Source organism: Diadema antillarum, unplaced genomic scaffold, assembly GCF_040938485.1.
Source record: "Diadema antillarum isolate AM-2024a unplaced genomic scaffold, OU_Dant_1.0 seq00000839_RagTag, whole genome shotgun sequence".
Classification (NCBI taxonomy): Eukaryota; Metazoa; Echinodermata; class Echinoidea; order Diadematoida; family Diadematidae; genus Diadema; species Diadema antillarum.
The window spans coordinates 1,010,179-1,030,000 of record NW_027271715.1 but is presented as its reverse complement, the minus strand read 5'-3'; the positions used below and the strand labels follow the sequence as shown (position 1 = coordinate 1,030,000).

General features: G+C 39.1%; 1 protein-coding gene across 1 annotated transcript in view; it reads right to left on the bottom strand.

The window, feature by feature from the left end:
- LOC139740176 (guanine nucleotide exchange protein smcr8a-like) overlaps nucleotides 1-19,822 on the bottom strand; it is a 78,454-nt gene that overhangs the window by 7,947 nt on the left and 50,685 nt on the right. The window contains exons 8-17 of the mRNA XM_071650764.1: nucleotides 17,004-17,169; nucleotides 15,991-16,175; nucleotides 14,278-14,402; nucleotides 13,252-13,291; nucleotides 9,601-9,719; nucleotides 7,783-7,943; nucleotides 5,224-5,481; nucleotides 2,899-3,033; nucleotides 1,943-2,051; nucleotides 1,102-1,155 (exon numbers count right to left, since the gene is read on the bottom strand). Of these exons, the coding sequence (XP_071506865.1) occupies nucleotides 1,102-1,155; nucleotides 1,943-2,051; nucleotides 2,899-3,033; nucleotides 5,224-5,481; nucleotides 7,783-7,943; nucleotides 9,601-9,719; nucleotides 13,252-13,291; nucleotides 14,278-14,402; nucleotides 15,991-16,175; nucleotides 17,004-17,169 (1,352 nt within the window). The remainder of the gene's footprint in view (nucleotides 1-1,101; nucleotides 1,156-1,942; nucleotides 2,052-2,898; nucleotides 3,034-5,223; nucleotides 5,482-7,782; nucleotides 7,944-9,600; nucleotides 9,720-13,251; nucleotides 13,292-14,277; nucleotides 14,403-15,990; nucleotides 16,176-17,003; nucleotides 17,170-19,822) is intronic.

The window sequence follows — 19,822 nt, the reverse complement described above, 5'->3', positions numbered from 1 at the left end:
TTGCTTTGCCTGACGGAACATCAATGAACAGTAAAATCTACAATAGAAAGTTAGCTCACTAGACTGCAAATTCATGTTTTGGAGGACATTTTAGGTTAAAGTGATCGTATAGTTTTGGTTGGGGCCTAACTTCAGGTTTTCTAACATTTTTGGGAGAGACAATAAAAAACCTCTTATGAAATATGAAGAACCATGTAGCTCCAAGTGAAATTAAACGTTATTCGATGAAAATTGGTTTTGAAATGACTGAGATACCCAAAACGGAGCATTACTAATATAAGGTGGGACCCACTTTTTATTCTGATTGCTTTGTTTTACCTTGTTTTGGACGTCTAGGCCATTCCAAAACCAATTTTCATCAAATAAATTTTGAATTCCTCCTAGAATTGCACGCTCAGTACAATTTCACAAGTGGTTTCTTGATATCTCGCAAAAAGTTAAAAGCCCATTTCTCATCTCCACCAATGTTATAACATCCCTTTAATCATGACCATCCCCAGGTAATCATGTGTGATTCTTTTCCATAATGTGCCATGCAATCTTATCTCTAGTTACTGATTTAAACACTTAGACTTGAGCATACATACATGGATTACAATTCCAAAATACACCTTAACACTGCAAAACTTCACAGCATGTACATGTACACTGTAATTGCATCTTAGCAACAGCACAGTTGTGGGATATTAGGGGTCCATTGAAGACTATAAAGTTCATATTACAAGACATTCATCATGGAATAGGTTGGGGGTTCCCACATGAAGATTGGAGGGTATATAAATTCAAACTCAAAATACCTTCACATCTTCAGATCCATCCTGCTTAATTTCGATTAAGTATGGACTCTGGGCCATGTTGCATACAAGTTGAGATCAAACATTGGTCAGGAAAATAAATATAATTCTCTGAATACTTAATTCTGATTGGCTGATTACCTCACTTTTGTTGGATTTTCTGAACTACGTTTGATCTCAACTTTTTGTGCAAGGGAGAGGGCCCTGACCTTATACACATCTTCATCACTGTGATGTTCAAGGGACAGGGGAGATTTTGGCCTTGAATAGCTTGACTCTCCTCTTATTAACAAAGTAGCACACTTACCTTGAATGGCCAGGGACAAACAACCATAGGGTCCTAATGAGTGCGTTGACCTCTCTGTGGAAAAGAATGTAAAAATATATATATTTACTTGTTGAAAAGGTAAACTAACAGTAGAGGGATGAGCATTATGCATGAAAGATAATGATCACCAATGCAAAGAAATCAAAACTAAGTATAAACTACGTACATGTACAATGTATATACTGTATACGCCGAATACTTTGCGAGGTTTTTATTTTCACGACTTTCGCGAATCAGGTGCTCTTCGCGAAAGTAAAGACACGCGAAAATATGGGCTCTGATCCCAATGTCAATGTGATGTACGCGTGTACACTTCTCCGTTCAGTTCAGAACTCCATAATTGCGAATTTAACCAATCGTGAAATCGTTGGAAATTCCCGATTCAGAAAAATTTAGACTCGCAAAATATTTGGCGTACACAGTAGATTATAGAATATGTCCCCCCACCAAAAAAAAAAAAAAAAAATGGAAAAAAAATGGAAAAAAAACCCAAAAATGCACAATGTTACAAATGATGAATTGAATTGATAAAGTCAAGCAATCATGAATATAAAAGGATGTCACAACTATATTTACAATCATACACAGCTTTCTTTGTTACATTGTACATTGTTTTCTTTGTTTCTTTGTTAGTAGACCCTCTTCAATATAATTATTGCAAGCAAATTGCAAATGGTGGAAGATGAATTTTCCGACATTCTGAGAACTATGTTTTGGCTTTCATCAGAAATTAAAAGCACGCCAGCTGAAGTGTCAATCAGCACGCAAAGAACATTGATAATTTTTGCTAAGTAGCACTGGGATTAAACCCATGTCTGACCTTTCTCTGACGGGGGACGCTGCTATGACAACCGTCCTTCCAGACAAAAGAGCATATATTAGGTGAACGGCGAAGACGTAGCGAGTGATGAAATCCTTGATTCCTGACCCTGGTCATGTGATCAAAATACAGTTGACTAATCACACACACAAAATGGTAAATCTCAGTGGACATAATTATATACACTACACTGTAAGTTTATGCGACACCAAAAAAGAATGTAGCTATCCGATTGGTCAATTATTCATCATGTGACATGCAGTTAAAGGTTCCATTATTACATGCTGGCGCTGTCAGCTGTGCAATTCTGTTTGAGCAGGATTAGATATCGCGTGGCTGACGTCACCCATTTCCATTGACTCTCGTGTTAAACTCTTGATTGGCTCAAAGTTTTTGTTCCATTGCACGGCTCTGATGTCACAATAAATAAACTTTTTTTTTTGCTGCGTGCATTCAACAATTACAAGCGAGCTTACAAGCTCATATTTTGTTACTTGTTTTACTGTAAACAACCTCAACTGATTGGTTTTGTGTACGTACATATACAACTACATCCCTAGACTGACTGTGACTGTGCTACTCATTCGCCTTTCACGAAGAATGGTTACCATTTCTATGCTAAATTCAAGAATCTGTGTGGACCACATCTGTCGACATCTGAGGTGTTGCATAAAACAAATAGTGTATGGTCTTAATTCCTGCAATGGAACAAGATTTCACACTCGGTGAAAGAGGAGGCACACTATTCAACGAGGCAAAACCGAGTTGAATATTACTAGAGCATCTCATATTTCACCTCATATAAAACCTTGTACCATCACACTCATAACTATTCACTACTTGTATAACATCAGAAGTAATCAACACACAATATTAAATCAAATCCTGTTAAAGAAAAATAGTAACAATAATGGAATTTCCGTGTTGGTATCAAGCCTGAAATGAGACTAGCCTACCTGGTAGGTCAACACTGACACTTGATAACCTAGAGGCGTAACAACCGACGGGGACCCGGCTGTTCCTCTGTAGTACTGGCTCCTCGGTGGAAGGCACTGAGTTATTATACCTCTCTAAGCTGTCTACACTGCTACCTGTGCGGCATACAAAACACAAATACAATCAGCACTGGCCCTTTAGTCCCATACACTCACCTTTATGTTACTACGGACAATCACAGAAATATCTCCAATACTGGACAGTGATTATATTATCCATCAAACTCAGAAATGCTGCTTGTACTGCTTTGAAGTGTCCATATACAGTGTAGTTTTAACACTTGAAATGTTTCATCAGAAAACATTGATTCAGAGACTCCAACCCAAAGCGCCTTCTGAGCTGGAGATTCTCCCGCCCGAAACCCCTAGCAAACGGGAGACTCCAAGTTGATGTGTGCGAACCGCGAAGTTCCTAGGTTCTAGATGTTCACTGGTGCTATCTAAGGCTAATTTTTTCAACATACGATAGCAATAAGTAAGAAATCCTTTCCACCGGGAGACACAGAGCCAGGGCGGGAGAAATCAAATCTTCAGCGGGAGAACGGGAGATTCTGCAAAAATGGGCTTTCGGCGGGAGATCTCCTGTCGAAAACGGGAAAGTTGGAGTCTCTGCTGATTTTCTGAGAAACACAGACTGATTACTGTACCACTTGGCTACTACAGACTGAAACTTCTGGTCATCACATTCTATGCAATCACATGAAAAATGACACAAAATAATTTGTGTCTTCCAAATTTAGGATATTCAGATATTTTACTATAGTCTCATCAACAAAGGTCAACACTGTTCTTAAACTCAACAATATTGATTCCTTGACACTAGTAGTAATCTAATGACAAAAATAATGAGTGATAATAATGATCATATAAGTTATAATAAAAATGCTAAATTTACTTTGTTTCAGCGCATCAAAAGTTACATGACAAACATGAAAATTAGAATTTGATATCAAATGGTAACACCATGATGCCACATAGTTTTTCTTTCATTATTATCACAATTATCTTGCCTATTTATTACTTGTCCAGATTTGTGAACAAGCATTCACTCACTTGATAAAGAACATAATCATGGAGGATATCATTATAGCATGGATGTCTTCATTCATTAATTCAAAGACAATGGAACATGCATTAGGCCTTACAGCTCTTTATGATGGGACAAATCACTTTTGGGATGCTAAATCCTGGATAACCAATTAAGGAGAAACAAACTTATATTATTCGCTCATCACAGGAAAATATAAGCATATGGACATGTAGCTGCCATCATTATAGTAATCATGAATACATGGCTATAAGCTGTTCTGTAAATAACTGTTTACACAGGAACTAGAATTCAATGCATATATGATATAATTGAGGTTTCTCAATACAAATTTTTGCAACAGCAAAGCTTTGCTTTCAAGTAGAAATAACTTGACGTTGGCAGATCAAATTCAAAACTACAGGATAAGAAGCCAAGCACCTTGCAGATTTTTGTTATTGTTGCCTAAGTTAGATATTATCACAAAATTCAAGCTATGCAACAGGGATGCCGAACTTGTAAACAGCATTGTGAGTAAATAAGTACATGTAATCTGAGAGTTGAAAAGGCATGTTTTTGGTGGAAAAACAGTATTTTTTACCTTTCTTGTAATAGCTATGTGTGGTATTGTGTGATAATACAATTTGGGAAAACAATATTTTACATTGAAACCTGCAGTACTTTTGACACAAAACGGGACAAAATATTGCAAAAAAGTAAAAATTGGCATCTCTGTTATGGCTATCTATTGTGCATCTACAATGTACAACTGTGTATTTCAATGCACAGCAGACTTCTGTGATTTATCTGAAAACTTGTAGAAGAGTGGGAATATTCTTCGTAAACCCTGAATATGAAGACCAAACCTCGAGAATTCTAGTACCATCAGTTCCTCTCTTGTGATGCCAGTGGTTTAGTTCAGTCCTGTACCTCATCACATATCTCTTGATTTCTTCTCTTTCACAATATCTCTCTTTAAACATCTTGTTTAAAAAATGCTGATTGTGCTTGAATTAGATGCTAAACTTTAACCAGTGTCAGTTTCCATTCAATTCCCATTCCTCTTTTATACAGTGTTTCACGTAAAGAAACAAAGCAAAATGGAATACGGCAAAAAGTAAAGCTGCTTACATGATGAGATGAAAAGGATTGGTATGAAGATAGCAAGAGATTTTCAGTGTACAGTATATTCAAGAAATGTGTGCATCGTGTTGGATGATTGATTGACAAAAATAGCTTCAAAGTTCAGTGCTGTGTACCTTCCTCCCTTTCACTGGTCTTCGAGATACTATCTCCTCTACTTGATGTGGTTCCCATGGAGATACCTTCTCCCTCCTCCGCCTCCTCCTCCTTCTCTTCTTCTTCTACTACATCTTCTTCTTCCACCACCTCCTCCTCCTCCTCATTACTATCGTTTACTGAGGGGAGCTTGGAGGGGTTGGGGCAGGATGGGAGGGGCAAAGATGGCTGGTCTCTGGTGTCAGAGGAGACTGAGTGGAAAGAGCAAGACGAGGAGTCTGGTAGATTCAATCACACGGCATGCAGAGATACCAGGGAGTAGGGGTCGAGACAGGTGGAGGGAGGCCATGCAGAGGGGGCGGGAGTGAAGGGTGATGATGGGAGGTGGTGATGATGGTGGTGATGGTGGTGGTGGTGGTGGTGGTAGTGGGGGTGGTGGGGGGGGGGGGTGATGAGGGGTGTATACCGGAATATCACCATGGGGTGTTGCATGCAAGGATGAAGGGGAGGTATACATGTACAGTATGTTGCACCAGAAAGAGTCATGCAAAGTCCAGCAGCCAATAGAGGAGATGATTCCACCAAGGACCGGAAGTGACGATAGCATGCCAGGGAGTGTTTGTTTGTTTGTTTTTTTTTTTGGGGGGGGGGGGGTGGTGGGGGAGAAAAGGGTGATATGGAGCACACATACAGGAAGACAGATGATGTAAGCATGGGCAATGAAGGAAGAGATTGTTTTTATGGAGGACGGATGAGATACATCCATGCAGCCACCGTGTGGATACAAGGACAGTTCCATCATGACATGGGGGAGGACAGGTTGACATAGACACAATATGGAAAGTTCCATTTCGCATGCGGGGAGAAGAAGAGAGGGGCAGAGGTATGGACAGCAAATCAAAATGAGCAGGAAGGATGTACAATGACAAATTGCAACTTGCCAGGAAAAGGAAAGCATGTAAGAACATTCAAAATCCATCAAGATATGACTCATACATTTTTTTTTTTTTTCAGAAATACAAGAAGATGGGCATGCATACAGTGAAAAATATTACAAGAATAAATATGCGCAAAATAACACACATGATACAAGGATTGCATTTATCATATTCAAGAATGATGAATGTTGATCAGTGAATGAAGCATGCCAGCACATTGAATATTTGAAAACAAACACAATGGGGGCGTGAAGTAACCAATGAAGGAAAGGCAAAATGGATTGAAGAGAATATGAATGGGGAAGCAACGTTTTAGTTTTGAGGAAGTATATTAACAAACATATAAGTATGTTAATATCTCAATGCAAGTTGTTAATATTGACATATGAAACAATATTATCATCATGCATAGGCAAGCAAAGTGGCAGGGTAGTTGAATTTGCAAGCATTTTTTTTTTTTTTTTAATTTACAGCACGAGCAAATTACAAAATAGACAGTGAACATACACAAGGTCACAGTTAAGAATTATTTTACAATTGCAAACATTAAAACACAGGCACCCACAATTTAACCGACAAGAAACCAAAACATCCAGAATCATTTGAACAGGACACCATACAGAAAAAAAGAACAGGAACATGTAGACGAGAGAAAACAGAAGAGGTGTTTTGAGAGAAACCGATTTGTGGAAGCAGTGAAGGTAAAACAAAAACAGAGAATGAAACGAGTTGAGTTAGACGCCTGAAAATCAACACAATGAATGAAGGTGCATGTTAATGTAGCCACACAATGGACCACTCCAAGCCCTTGATGTATAACAAATGAGTTTGGGCAACAAATTTCAATTTGAGGGAAATGAATTCTCCCTCACATTCACTTTATGTGGAACATTGGACTTTAAACTAGAGAACAACATTTGCAAAAACCCATGGACAGCTATAGGCACATTGGCATATTTGAAAATATGGGATTTGAAATTAAAGAGCATTTGCATTTGATGTTGATCAAGGTAACAAACTTATATCTTGAAAGTATCTTGTGCCAACAGAGATATTTTAAATGCACACTGCACACGCAAAACAAAAGCATGATGTACACATGGCTGGCTGGTATCAAGACTACAGTTGATTATCTGTGATAAACATTGTACTTCCACTAACAAAGCATTGATTTTGCATGGAATGTGATTTTTGTGTCTTTAGATTAATATAAAGATGACAACATGTTTTTTCCTTTGACATCTTGACATTATTGGCTCATATACAGTCGTTTGCCAAATCACATGTAATGGGTGCAGTAAATTTTTGTCATTTTGTGTCACACCTATGTAAAGCTTTGGTGGCTATGTCATCAAGAGACAGTGAAATCTGTACGCAGCATGGACCTAAAAAACATGATAATAATAATGAATTAATGGAGTAGCATTCCAATATTTGAGCTAAGGTTAGAAACCTTTTACACCATTCAAAATCAAACAAAATATTAAATAAATACTGAAGGAGAATACAAATGATTTTGGTTAAGGTTAATTATTAACCCATTGAGGACAAGCTGATTTTGCTATAACACACATTTCCCATAGACACCTGCCGGAGCATACTCAGGACTAGTTTTATTACGAGTTAAGCTAGTGGACTAACCAGAAGAGGATCTGTGTTGGTCAGCCTGCGAGATGTCAATCCAGCTCCCAAAGGAGTCTTCTATGAAGAGACTATGGTTGCCTGGTAGATTGGCTGGCATCTTGGGGTCTGGACTCAAGAATAAGTCCTCCATGCTCTCCCCTACCTCATAGTACAGTGACCTGAGGGACCAGAGCAATGAGCAGTAGATACACACAAAGTGATATATCACACATGAATGCATGAGGGCTGCTCTAATGGTAGAAACTTGGTAAAGAAACTGGAGAATTGTGGGAAAACATCAAGAATTTCTGGACTACAATGTAAGTACGGCCTTTACTGATCCCTCACGTGCTATGTCTGTTTGAATATTTTTCTCTTCTGTTTTATTGTGAACGTGATGTTTTCTTTTTAGCATGTGAAATTTGAATTTGAAGTAGTTGAATTCAATACTGACATCCTCTACAGACATGGGGTGCATTCAAGTGCTCTCTTAAAGGTATTAGCCCACATTTGTAAACCTGCAGCAATTGGTCTCACAGTTAGCATGGAGTATGGGTATGATTGCAGTAACACCTGTGCGAAATTTCGTTCCAATTAGTCCATTACTTTCATAAAAATAAATGAAAATGCACCGTATGCATGCGTATAATGCTCGCTAGCTCCGGTCCACGTACGCACTACATGCATGCGATACATGTGTAAGTTACATGTACAATTGTACGTAGCTAGCCCGCACTCATAATTTGATTTTGGGTCGGGTTGACCTGATTTGAAAATTGATTTTAAAACGATGATTTTCTCTCTTTTATCAAATGGTATAGACAAAGAGCAACAGGTGAGGTATGTTACTGTTATAACTTGTACTTGAAGTCATATTGGACCTGTTTTATGCAGTTTTGATTTTCGTGGGTTTGCAAATGTGGGCTAATACCTTTCAAGTGAACTGTACCGTACCATACCGACGCCAGAGTGCTCAAATGCTCCAAAACTGTACTCTGTACTGTACGGTATCGAGCCAAAAGTGGACCACTTCCCGATGTGTTCCAAAAGCGTACCGAAAGCGTACCAAAAGCACACCAACAGCGTACCAAAAGTTTGCATATAAAGAATGCGCGTAACATGCGCATATGTCACAATGCAAAGACATCATTCTCTTTGTTCGGGACAGCTGTAAGGAGTTCAAGCGCACCAGGTGAATGACCCTCTTGCTACAAAATGCGTGACCTCTTCTAAAAATAACTCAAGAGGTATGCTTTCTCAACAGACCGCTCGAACGCTCCAAAACTGGCACAGTTCAGTACGGCATGCTTTAGTTCAGTTTGCTTTGGTTCACTTTAGAGCACTCGAACGCAGCCATGAATAACTTCATCTGAGACAAGACTAGTGTGACGGAGACATCACAGTGTTATGGTTTATCTCACTCTATGAAACTGACTGGTGATGGTGCGGTGTCTCCATTCAGGTTGGTTATCCACACCACTGGAGATGACCTGCACTAGGTGCTCACTTTGCCTGCTTGACCATCCTTTTCCAGTTGGTCAGAGTCAAGGAATCTGGATAGGTCTTGGATAAACTTTGGAGAATTGCTCAAAAAACTCCAAAAGTAGCCTTCGTTTATGTAATATCATGAACCAAGTCTGGTAAAATGCTGAGTGAAATGAAACAATGTCATTCCAAATAACGATATAAAGTCTAGCCTAAGGAGCTACCACTTCTCAAAAAAGAAAGAAAAATATCAGCTGTGGACAGCTATGTCCAACCAATACTGTGCACGACTGGACTCTAGGATGACCCAAAATGGGTCAGCAGATATTTCTGACTGCTTTCAAGACTTACTCTAACGATGCATAGGATGACCCCATCACAAATCTGGCCTCGTAGCTCGGCGGAAGAGACTCGAAGGGGGATGAATCCTCCTGGCAAGACGAAAAACTGTCCAAGGAGATGGACTCGGTCTGGTGGTCAGATGAAGATGTCATCGGTGCATGCATGGAGAAGAAGATCAGAGACCAGAAATCATGAGGAGAATGGAAACGGGATGGATGAGGAATGTAGAGGGGTAAGACCATCATCAACACCGAACAAAAATACACAAATCATGGTAATAAAATGAATAAATTAGTGATAGTAAAAGCCGTTTGGTTGAAAAGTTCTCACATCAAAACAAGGAGAGAGAATACTGTAAAACACAATATTTTCGCGGCACGAAATTTTCGCGAATTGTCTCTAAAATTCAATGCGTATAGTGTAGACAAGAACTTTCATGTGCATTTTAATTTCGCGAATCTTGGCTCTCGCGAAATGGAGGATTCAAATGCGAGTGATCATTCCTCGTTTTACAGTAGCATTACAGAGGATGTAGAAACATACAGAGGAAAAATTTACAAGAATGAAAGGGGGAGAAGAGAATGTCAAGTTAGAGCAGAAAAGGCGAGAGGACTCAAGGGCAGCAAAAAGAGAGGAAAGATTTTATGTTGGAGGAAAGATGAAAAGAAGGAAAGACAGAAGAAATGCATGAATCAGAGAGCAAGGGTGAAAAGGAAGAGAGGAAAAGGAAAGGAAGTGGAAAGGAAAAGTAAAATTTTCACAGAGAATCAAACCACAACAGGTGAAAACAAAGAGAGAGAAAAATGATAAGAAGGAGAAATTATAGTTTTAGGTCAAAAGATACATGGAATACATCGAGGAATCAAAACACAGACACAAAAGAGGTGAGGAAGAAAATTCGGTCACAGGAGACAAGGTAGAAAACAAAGTGAGAAAAAGAATGAATACATGTAAGAAACACGGGGGGGGGGGGGGGGGAGAAAACAAGAAAATTCAATACCATTGAATTTTCATGAACATTTGTAACAAGTGGCCTTTTTTCACTTTTTCATTTCAAAACTTGTGTTTCTTTTTTTTTTAAATAATCGATGTATACAATTATGGTGGTGTGGCAAATCAAGCAAAGCTTTTTCAGGATCAAAAATACCCGTCTGGAGATTCATTTTTTTGAAATAAATGGAATTAAATTGAATTTCTGCCCTAAAACAATTTAAAGAAAAACCTTTTGAAGAGGTAATTTATTTAATCATATTAAAAACTACAACAAACAAAATTCTAACCATAATTTGACTTGGTAACCTTAATTACCATATGCAAAACAATGCAAAACATTCAGTAATTGAATATGCTTGGTGTGTTTGATAAAACCTCTGAAATATTTATCTAGTTGTAATTCTGAAAGTATTTCACTTTCCCTAGCTACCGTATGCACATCCTTGAAATAAATCACATACTGTTCATACATGTAGATTGCACAATGTGGATACATGAAAATTTTGTGTACAGTTGCTACATTTGAATTTTCTATTCTATGCCAACTTCCACTAACATCTCATTTAACAAGTGTTTCTCCGAAAGTAGAATGCGTGTAAGCAATGATGTGTTTCCAAAAATAAAGACACTTTTTTCTTAGTCTATACTACAGTCACTACAGTGACATCATATACTGTATATACCACATATTTCTTGGGGTTTTCATTTTCGCAAATTTTATAAAGTACCTTTGCGAAAAGTAAACAGAAATTTTAACTCTGATCCCGAAGTGAATGCAATGTGCATGTGTACAGTTCAGCCAGCGATCAAGTTCCCCCTAGATCGCGATCACGGGCGATTAGTGATCGCATACCCGATCATTGAGTGTATGCAATTCGGCATACAATCAATTGATTGCGACATATCGCGTATGCGATCACTGATCGCCCGTGATCGCGATCTAGGGGGAACTTGATCGCTGGCTGAACTGTACATATTTCCATTCATAACTACATTGGTTGTATAGTCTGTGATCAAGAATATACACACACACTAAAAATTAGACTCATTGAATATATGGCATACATGTATACAGTTGATTTCCAAAAGACAACCTCACTCTGCAAACACGTGATCCTAAGCAGATCTGTAATGACTTCATGCATCCTAAGTTGAACTGTAATTACTTCATGCATCCTATTTAAAGTAGAACTGTAATTACTTCATGCATCCTTCACACAGGAAAACACAAGACCTACAAAAAGTCGCTGTCCCACAACCACAATTCTTATTTCAGATGATATGGTTGTTGATATTTCAGAGTGATTTATGACATTATGAAACAGAAACACTAAAGCTGATTTTATCAATTAGTCATAACATTTGCAGACCACTGATTTACTCACATGAGGATTTCTAAACTAACCTCTGGATTACTGTCAGTACTATTGAAACAAGAGACCCGAGGGTCTCGCGCTCACCTGAGTATCGCAAGTTCACCTTCCATGCATTCTTGCAGACTCTTACCTGAGAACACTGGAAACTTGTGGTGGAGGGTAGCTTTGAGAGCTACATGGTAAGCATGTTGCCCATTCAAACACTTTGATTTCAGCAAGAAGATGAAAATTTAGGTACGCCTTAGGACCCCCCCCCCCCTCCAGACCTGGGGGGGGGGGGGGGCAGCCCTGGATTTGCAATGAACAACATTGGAACTACAGTCATCAATGTACAAACTCAAAGTAACTTTGCTTTATCACTTCTGGTTCTAGATTCATTATGGGGGGAGGGGGGGGGGGGGGGCCAGTTGGTTGGGGCATGGTGCCCTTTTGATGGAATTGAGATTCTATCCCAATAGGGATGCTACATGCTAAGTTTGGTTAAAATTCATCATGGCATTTTCAAAAAAAAAATATGAAAATTTACAATTTCGGCCCCAATTTCGGCCCCCTAGGCTACCTGCCAAGTTTGGTGAAAATTCATTATGACATTTTCTAGAAAAAGATGAAAATGTACGATTTGGGCCCCATTAGGACCCCTCCCCACCCCTCTCCTCTGGGTCCCAAGGGGGGTAACCCCTGATTCCGCCATGAACAAACTTGAAATAACAGTCATCAATGTACTAACTCATTGTATTAACTTAACGCTATCACTTCTGGTTCTAGAGAAGAAGATTTTTTAAGATTCCTTAATTTTAGGGGGTTTGGGCCCCCCTCCCTGGGGCCCCCCAGGTGGGCCATGGTGCCCATTTCAACAAATTGAGATCTTATCCCCCTAGGGATGCTACCTGCCAAGTTTGGTGAAAATTGGTCATGGGGTTCTCAAGAAAGAAGATGAAAATGTAAAAAGTTTACGCACGATGCACGGCGCATGACCGACGCCGTACGAAGAGCGATTGCAATAGCTCACTTGAGCCTTCGGCCAGGGAGAGTCAGGAGTATGACGATATATCCCAGTATTGTGATCAACAAGTGACTTTAGTGCCATGGTTTTATCTGGAGTCACTAGTCACAGCCAAAATGAGCCTTTAGATAGTTATGCTTATCTTAGTAAACCCTTGTGAGTGGCAGTGGGCACAGAAAAACCCCATAGCATTGTACACTCTGTCCAAAGTCCCTGGCACAGAAAGGGTTAAAGGTAGTCTTTCCCTTTATTTCTCTTGCACTTAAGTCACTTTTGAGCTAAACTCACCAATCCCCTTGGATCCCAGTGGCAATTGGCCATGCATTGCCTGAAAGATGAAAGAGAGAAAAGGTACTATATATGTTGTACTGGGACATATAAATCAATTGCAAATATTATATCCACAGACAATATCTAAAGGGATGGTATAATTTTGGTTGAGATGGGGATTCATGTTTCCAACTTTTTCTATGAGATAATATGAAACCTCTTTTGAAATATGAAAGAGCATACACAATTCAAAGAGGAATTCAAAGCTTATTGGATGAAAATGTGTTTTGAAATGGCAGAGACATCCAAAAACAAAGGTACTAATAAAAGGTGGGACCCACCTTTTATTAGGATGACATTGTTGTACATTGTTTTTGCATATCTCAGCTGTTTTTCGTCAAATTAACTTTGAATTCCTCTAGAATTGTAATGCTATTTCATATTTCATAAGTGGTTTCTAATTATCTTGCAAAAAGTTAAAATCTGAATCCCCCATCTCAACCAAAACTACACACATGTATACCATCCATTTAGGAATTTGAGTCAAATAGGATACATCAATATAGTATATTTTGCTTGAATTAAGAGTAAATACCAAATCAGTGAACCTTTTTGAACACCAAAAGGCACACAACATTATTTTAGTTTTCTCTGCCTTTATGTGTGCTGGGGAACATGGTGAACAAACACACACAGAGAGTGAATGATTAACAAACAAAAAAATCCTGATTCCTTATTCCAGATGGAAGTCTGAATTTAATCTAATTTAATCTCATATAATCGATGTGCGTCAAATATGTCTTTCCTATTCTCAGTTCCCTACAACACCCTAACTGACCATCAACGCCATTTCATTTCGGTGCACTGCCAGATTTCTTGTGGTCATCCAAATACAGCCAAATGTGAAGTAGAATCAAACCTGTCTATAGTAGCTACACAAGGGAGATATATAATGGTGGTCTATATAGACAGGTGCCACTATAGACAGGTTTGACTGTATTTGTAATTTGTGGTTAAGAATGTGAAGATCTGTCCAGGACTCACAGGTTGATGGCATTGAGGAAGTTGACGGTAACTGTCCGGCCGATGGTCAAGAGAGAGACGGAAGGCTCAACCAGAGACGACTCTTGCTTCTCCAAGTGGAGAACATTAGCATCTCGGCAGTAGAACTAAGGTAGGAGGGGGAGGGGAGATGGAAAAAAGGAGACAGCACATGCAATTAAAGGGATCATATAGTTTGGTTAAGACCCAACTTCAGGTTTTTAAAAATTTGTGGTGAGATAATGAGAAAAATCTAATGAAATATTTAAAAAAGCATGTAATTCCAAGATGGATTCAATGTTTATTTGATGAAAATTGGTTTGGAAATGGCAGAGATATCCAAAACAGAGCAATCCCAATGAAAGGTGGGACTCACCTTTTGTTAAGATTGCTTTGTTTTACTTTATTTATAGATGTCTCAGCCATGCCAAACCCGATTTTCATCAAATAAACTTTGAATTCCTCTTAGAATAGTATGCTCTCTATTATTTCATAAGCGGTCTCTTGGTATCTCGCAAAAAGTTGACAGACAAATCCTCATCTCCACCAATACTATACCATCCCTTCAATCCTGGCAGAAAATATTGACTGCTTTGGGGGACATAGTTAAAACTATTTGTCCAGAGAGCCATGACTCAAAAAGATGGAGTCGACATTTGTTTCATATATCACATCCCACTTCATTCACGATATCTATGCTAAATTAAGGCATTGAAATGAAGTTGTCATGCTACCAGTCAGGAAAATTACATAAAGTATAATTTTAAAATGTAGATATGCATGTAAGATATACTTATACGCATCCTGAAAACTGCTAGCCGACTGCCAGGCAGTATAGCAACTAGTGACTGTACCTTTAAACAATCAGCATCGAGGAATCATCACATAAGGTATGAATAGAAAATATTGCCTGATGTAGTGAATTCAAATACCTTTCTGCTGCTACAAACTAACATCTAACCAATGTGAATTGAATACAAAAATCATCTCCTTCACTGCAAGAGTAGTGGTAGCTTAAAAGAATTTGTCTTTTAAATACTGATAAAGCAAAACTGCAAACACAGAAATGTTATGGTTAAGAAGTTCTACTCATTACCCATTGCAGAGTTTTCCTGACTTGTACATATTGTGACAACTTTGCACATAACACAATGGATACAGGCTGTTTGGAATGGTTGGATCTCCATGGTTGTACAAAACACAGTACCATCTTACAGATAGGGAGGGGGGAAGCAGAAAATTTGATAGGGAATGTTCAGATAATGAATTGCAACTGACAGCTCTCACAGATAGTGTGGATCTATGCTTTCATCTAATGCACAATAGCATGTCAAACTAAAATATTACTATCCAAGCTTGAATATAAAGGATCCTCTCCATCATCAATGTTGCGGTGAACTGTAAAGTGCACAACTTTACCACAGTTTCAGTTTTTAATCATAGACAAAAGAAATTTTACAGAACTACATTAATATGTTAATGAGGAGACTGTGATTGAAATAGAACTGCAGCAATCACATGACACGCATCGCTGACAAAAAAAAAACCAATATGAATTTTTCTCCCATGAAGATGCATAAATGCTCAATTTTTAAGATAAAAAACTGTAGTAATGACCACATTTCATGGTTTCATCACCATGGAGATAAAAACACAAATTACATCACAGTGATGCTCTCTCCAGTTGCTATGACAACAGCAACCACCTCATCTCACCTTCAGGAGCTTGCGGAGGCGATTCAAGCCCTCCTTGGCACCATAGCTGCAGAGTTCGTGGAGGGTACGCAGACTGCGGTCAAACCGGCGGGGGTTAACGGTACGCACCATCTGAGGTTGGTAGGGGGCGTTGGGATCGTTGTTGGAATCCGTCTCCTCAACCACCTCTGAATGGCTGGAACTCCCTGGTTAGACCATGACAAAATATCATCCCAGTAATAACAAGAGTGGAAAGTTTATGGGCAGAAGGCATTGAGGACAACAAGCAATGTAAACAAGAAAAAACAAACAAACAAAAAACAAACAAACAAACGAACAAACAAACAAACAAACAAACAAATATCTGTCCAGGAACGTTTTAAGTGAATTCTTACTGCATATAACGCACACATATGGCACTCTGCTATGAAGTACCGAAGTGATGATGTCACAGTCTTTTGTTGTAGCTTGGGAGGGGAACCAGGTGTGCACGTAATCACATGGGCTAGGTAAGGTCGTTTTAGAACCAGTTTCCATGGCGATGAATGGCTATGACATCACACTTTGGTACTCTAAAAGCTGGTTAACATGAACATGGCATATTTAGGGGTTAAAGGTTATGGCCATCTTTCAATCTCAAGCAGGAGAGAGACAGGGTTTGGAGGCTCTCCATCCATTAATCCACTAATGTGGAGGTAAAAGCTCCCTGATACAGGAGCAGAGCGGTCCGTTACACAACAGCTACACCAGTCAAACCATGAAAAGGAAGATAATCTAATTGTCAATCAAAAAAAAAAAAAAAAATCTGTAGAATTTGCAAAGTGCATTGATTTGTACCAAACTGGGGTGATTCTTACCAAAATTAGGGATATGTTTACCTTGTTTTGTCAGGAGTTACAAATGGCACTTCATAAAAACTGTGTGATGTTTTTGACAACGATGATGTGAGAACAGATATAAATCTTTAGCAATTTTGATCACAGACAAAGCAAATACCGAGTCCAGTAAAGCACAAAAAGTCGCGGGACACTTACTCTTCCTGATCCTGGCCCTCTGTGGAGGTCTGGGTGTGTCTTCATCACTGCAGTACCCTTCCTTGTGGAGGTTCTTTGGTGGAGGGGGTTTGGTCTTGGTAGTAGGGTTCTCTGAGTAGCGCTCCTGTAGCCTCCTATACCTCATCTCCATCTTCTTGTTCTTCTTCTGTAAGAATGTGAATGGAAGTGAAGTGAAAATCAGGCATTGTTGGTAAATTGTATACTGGTTGGTTATTACTTTTAGTAACTTTATAATTCTTGGATAAAGAGGAATCATTTTAAACAACACTGATAAATCTATATTGCAGACATTGCAATCAAAGGAATTTGATAGTGCAAATTGTGATTAGTACAAGTCATGTGTAAATATCATCATATATGTTCGTTCTTTTTTTTTTTAAAGACTAACCTACATGTATCATTCAGCATTTTTGTTCAAGTGGTTAAAATAGATTGCATTTGCCTTTGCTAAAATATGTGTGTATATTTCACTTGTCACAAATGTACACACTAGTAGTTATGTACATGTATGATGTACTGTATGCATGGTTGTTTTAATGTGTATGTACACAGGCTGACCAGATAAGTGGAGAATTTTCTAGGTGGTATACAATGTAACTACACAGTACATGCATGTAAGAGGAAATATATTATAGCTCACTCAATCTAGAATGATTTCACCCATTCAAGAATGTTCTGGGAAGTGCTTACATGTTTGGCTGAGTGAGGCACTGTCCCTGTAGCCCAATGTGATTGGTAGTTATTCTTGGTAATGATGTTTTGTACATAGTTAGGCAGTGAGTCATCCAGGTTTCCTGGAACTCGGACTGGCTAGTAGGTTGGAGAAAGTTATAGAATGTGCTAGAAGGGGGTGAATGGATAGTATATAAGCCAGAGAAATTCTGCAGTAGGCAGAGTACCCAACACCTCTGCTCTGAGAGTTACGTCACTTCTGGCTCTGAAGCGACTTGTTATAGTCAGTCCTGTGTTACCTGCTGACCTGTTATGTTTGTGGAGATACTTGGCCTGGGAGACATTTTGCCTGTAGAGAATTAATGTGCCTTCATTGGACTCCACATTTTAATGTCAATGGACATTGCTACGGCAAAGCTGTGACGGGCTGGATTCCTAGCTGGACAATATAAAGTGAATCATCATTCAACGCATCGACTGGACGTGGTCGTTGGATTCTGCACATTTCGCTGGGAACATTATACGGTGGATCTATTGTGGACATATACCCTGGATTTATAACGCGGACTATTGTAACCTGTGCCTCTGGATTTACGTCGAAGGAATCATTCATCGGTGCATCACGGATCATTCATTTGTGCATCAAGCATCGTATTTGGACACTACCAGGAAACTGTAGGGATTTCGTGATTTAGTGAGTAAGTGATTCCATTACTGACTTATATTTGTTTCTAGTGATCATTATTGTACTGATGTGAAAACCGATTACGAGTCTGTACCCACAATATCACTGTTAATAAACCGCCTGAACATCAGTTGATTGTTTCTTTTGTGCGATCATTCTCAGAGTGATTTTGGTCGTAACAAAATTGGGGGCTTGTGTCCGAGAAGTGAATTTAAAGCCAAAAACTTAGAATTTGGAACGTTCCGGAATCCAGAATATTGGTACAGACAAAATACCGGTTGAGTTGATTGTTCAATTGTATATTGTGTGTATTACAGTGTGACAATGTCAATCAGTACAATGGATGTTCAGGCATTTGTTCAGAGGACAGATTTGTCGCTCAAAGATTTGCAAAGGTTACGCAAATGTGATTTGACCGCTGTTGCACAGCATTTAAATGTTGATGTTCCACAAGGTGCTAGAAAGGCAGAGATTCTCGACTTAGTAGCTGGTCACATGGAGCTCAAAGAAGAAACTCATACTCCTGATCAAGCTCAAATTTCAGATCAGACACGGCTTGAGCTTGCTAAATTGCAAATGAAGGAGAAAGAAATGGAAATGGAGAAAGAGAAGATGAGATTAGAAAGAGAGAGGGAGAAAGAACAAATGGAAATGAGGAAATTCGAAATGGAGCAGCAAATGAAGTTGCGTGAGATGGAATTGACTCATGCACAGACTGTTGGAAATCGTGAAAGGGCTCCCCCTGAATTTGATTTGGCAAAGAACATTCGATTGGTGCCAAAGTTTGAAGAAAACAGAGTTGATGCATATTTTGTGTCATTTGAGAAGGTGGCTAACAGTTTGAACTGGCCACAGGAATTTTGGCCCTTGCTCCTTCAAAGTGTGTTTGTCGGCAAAGCAGCCGATGTGTACTCATCTCTCTCTGAAGAGCAATCACGTGACTATGCTACAGTCAAGAAAGCAGTGTTGAATGCTTATGAGTTGGTGCCAGAGGCGTACAGACACAAGTTCAGAAATTCGTACCGCAAACCAGGCCAGACACATGTTGAGTTTGCTCGTGAAAAAGAAATGATGTTTGATAGGTGGTACAGATCCCTGAAAGTGGATCAGGACTTTGATAACCTACGTGAGGTTGTTCTCTTGGAAGAATTCAAAAAGAGTGTTGCTTTCAGTGTGAGGTCGCATTTGGATGACCACAAAGTGACAAGTTTCCATAAAGCAGCCTTGATGGCTGATGAGTATGAGCTGACCCACAGAAATGACAACAGACCACCTTTCAGGAATTTCTCTGGAAATAAGAGAGACAAAAATCAGTCGAGCAGTCCAAAGAATGCTGGTTCTGAAAAAGGCACGAGTTCTGAAACTTCATCGGCACCAAAGCCTCAATCTGACAAAGGGTCCAGTACAAGTGCAAATGTCATCAAATGTTTTCACTGTAACA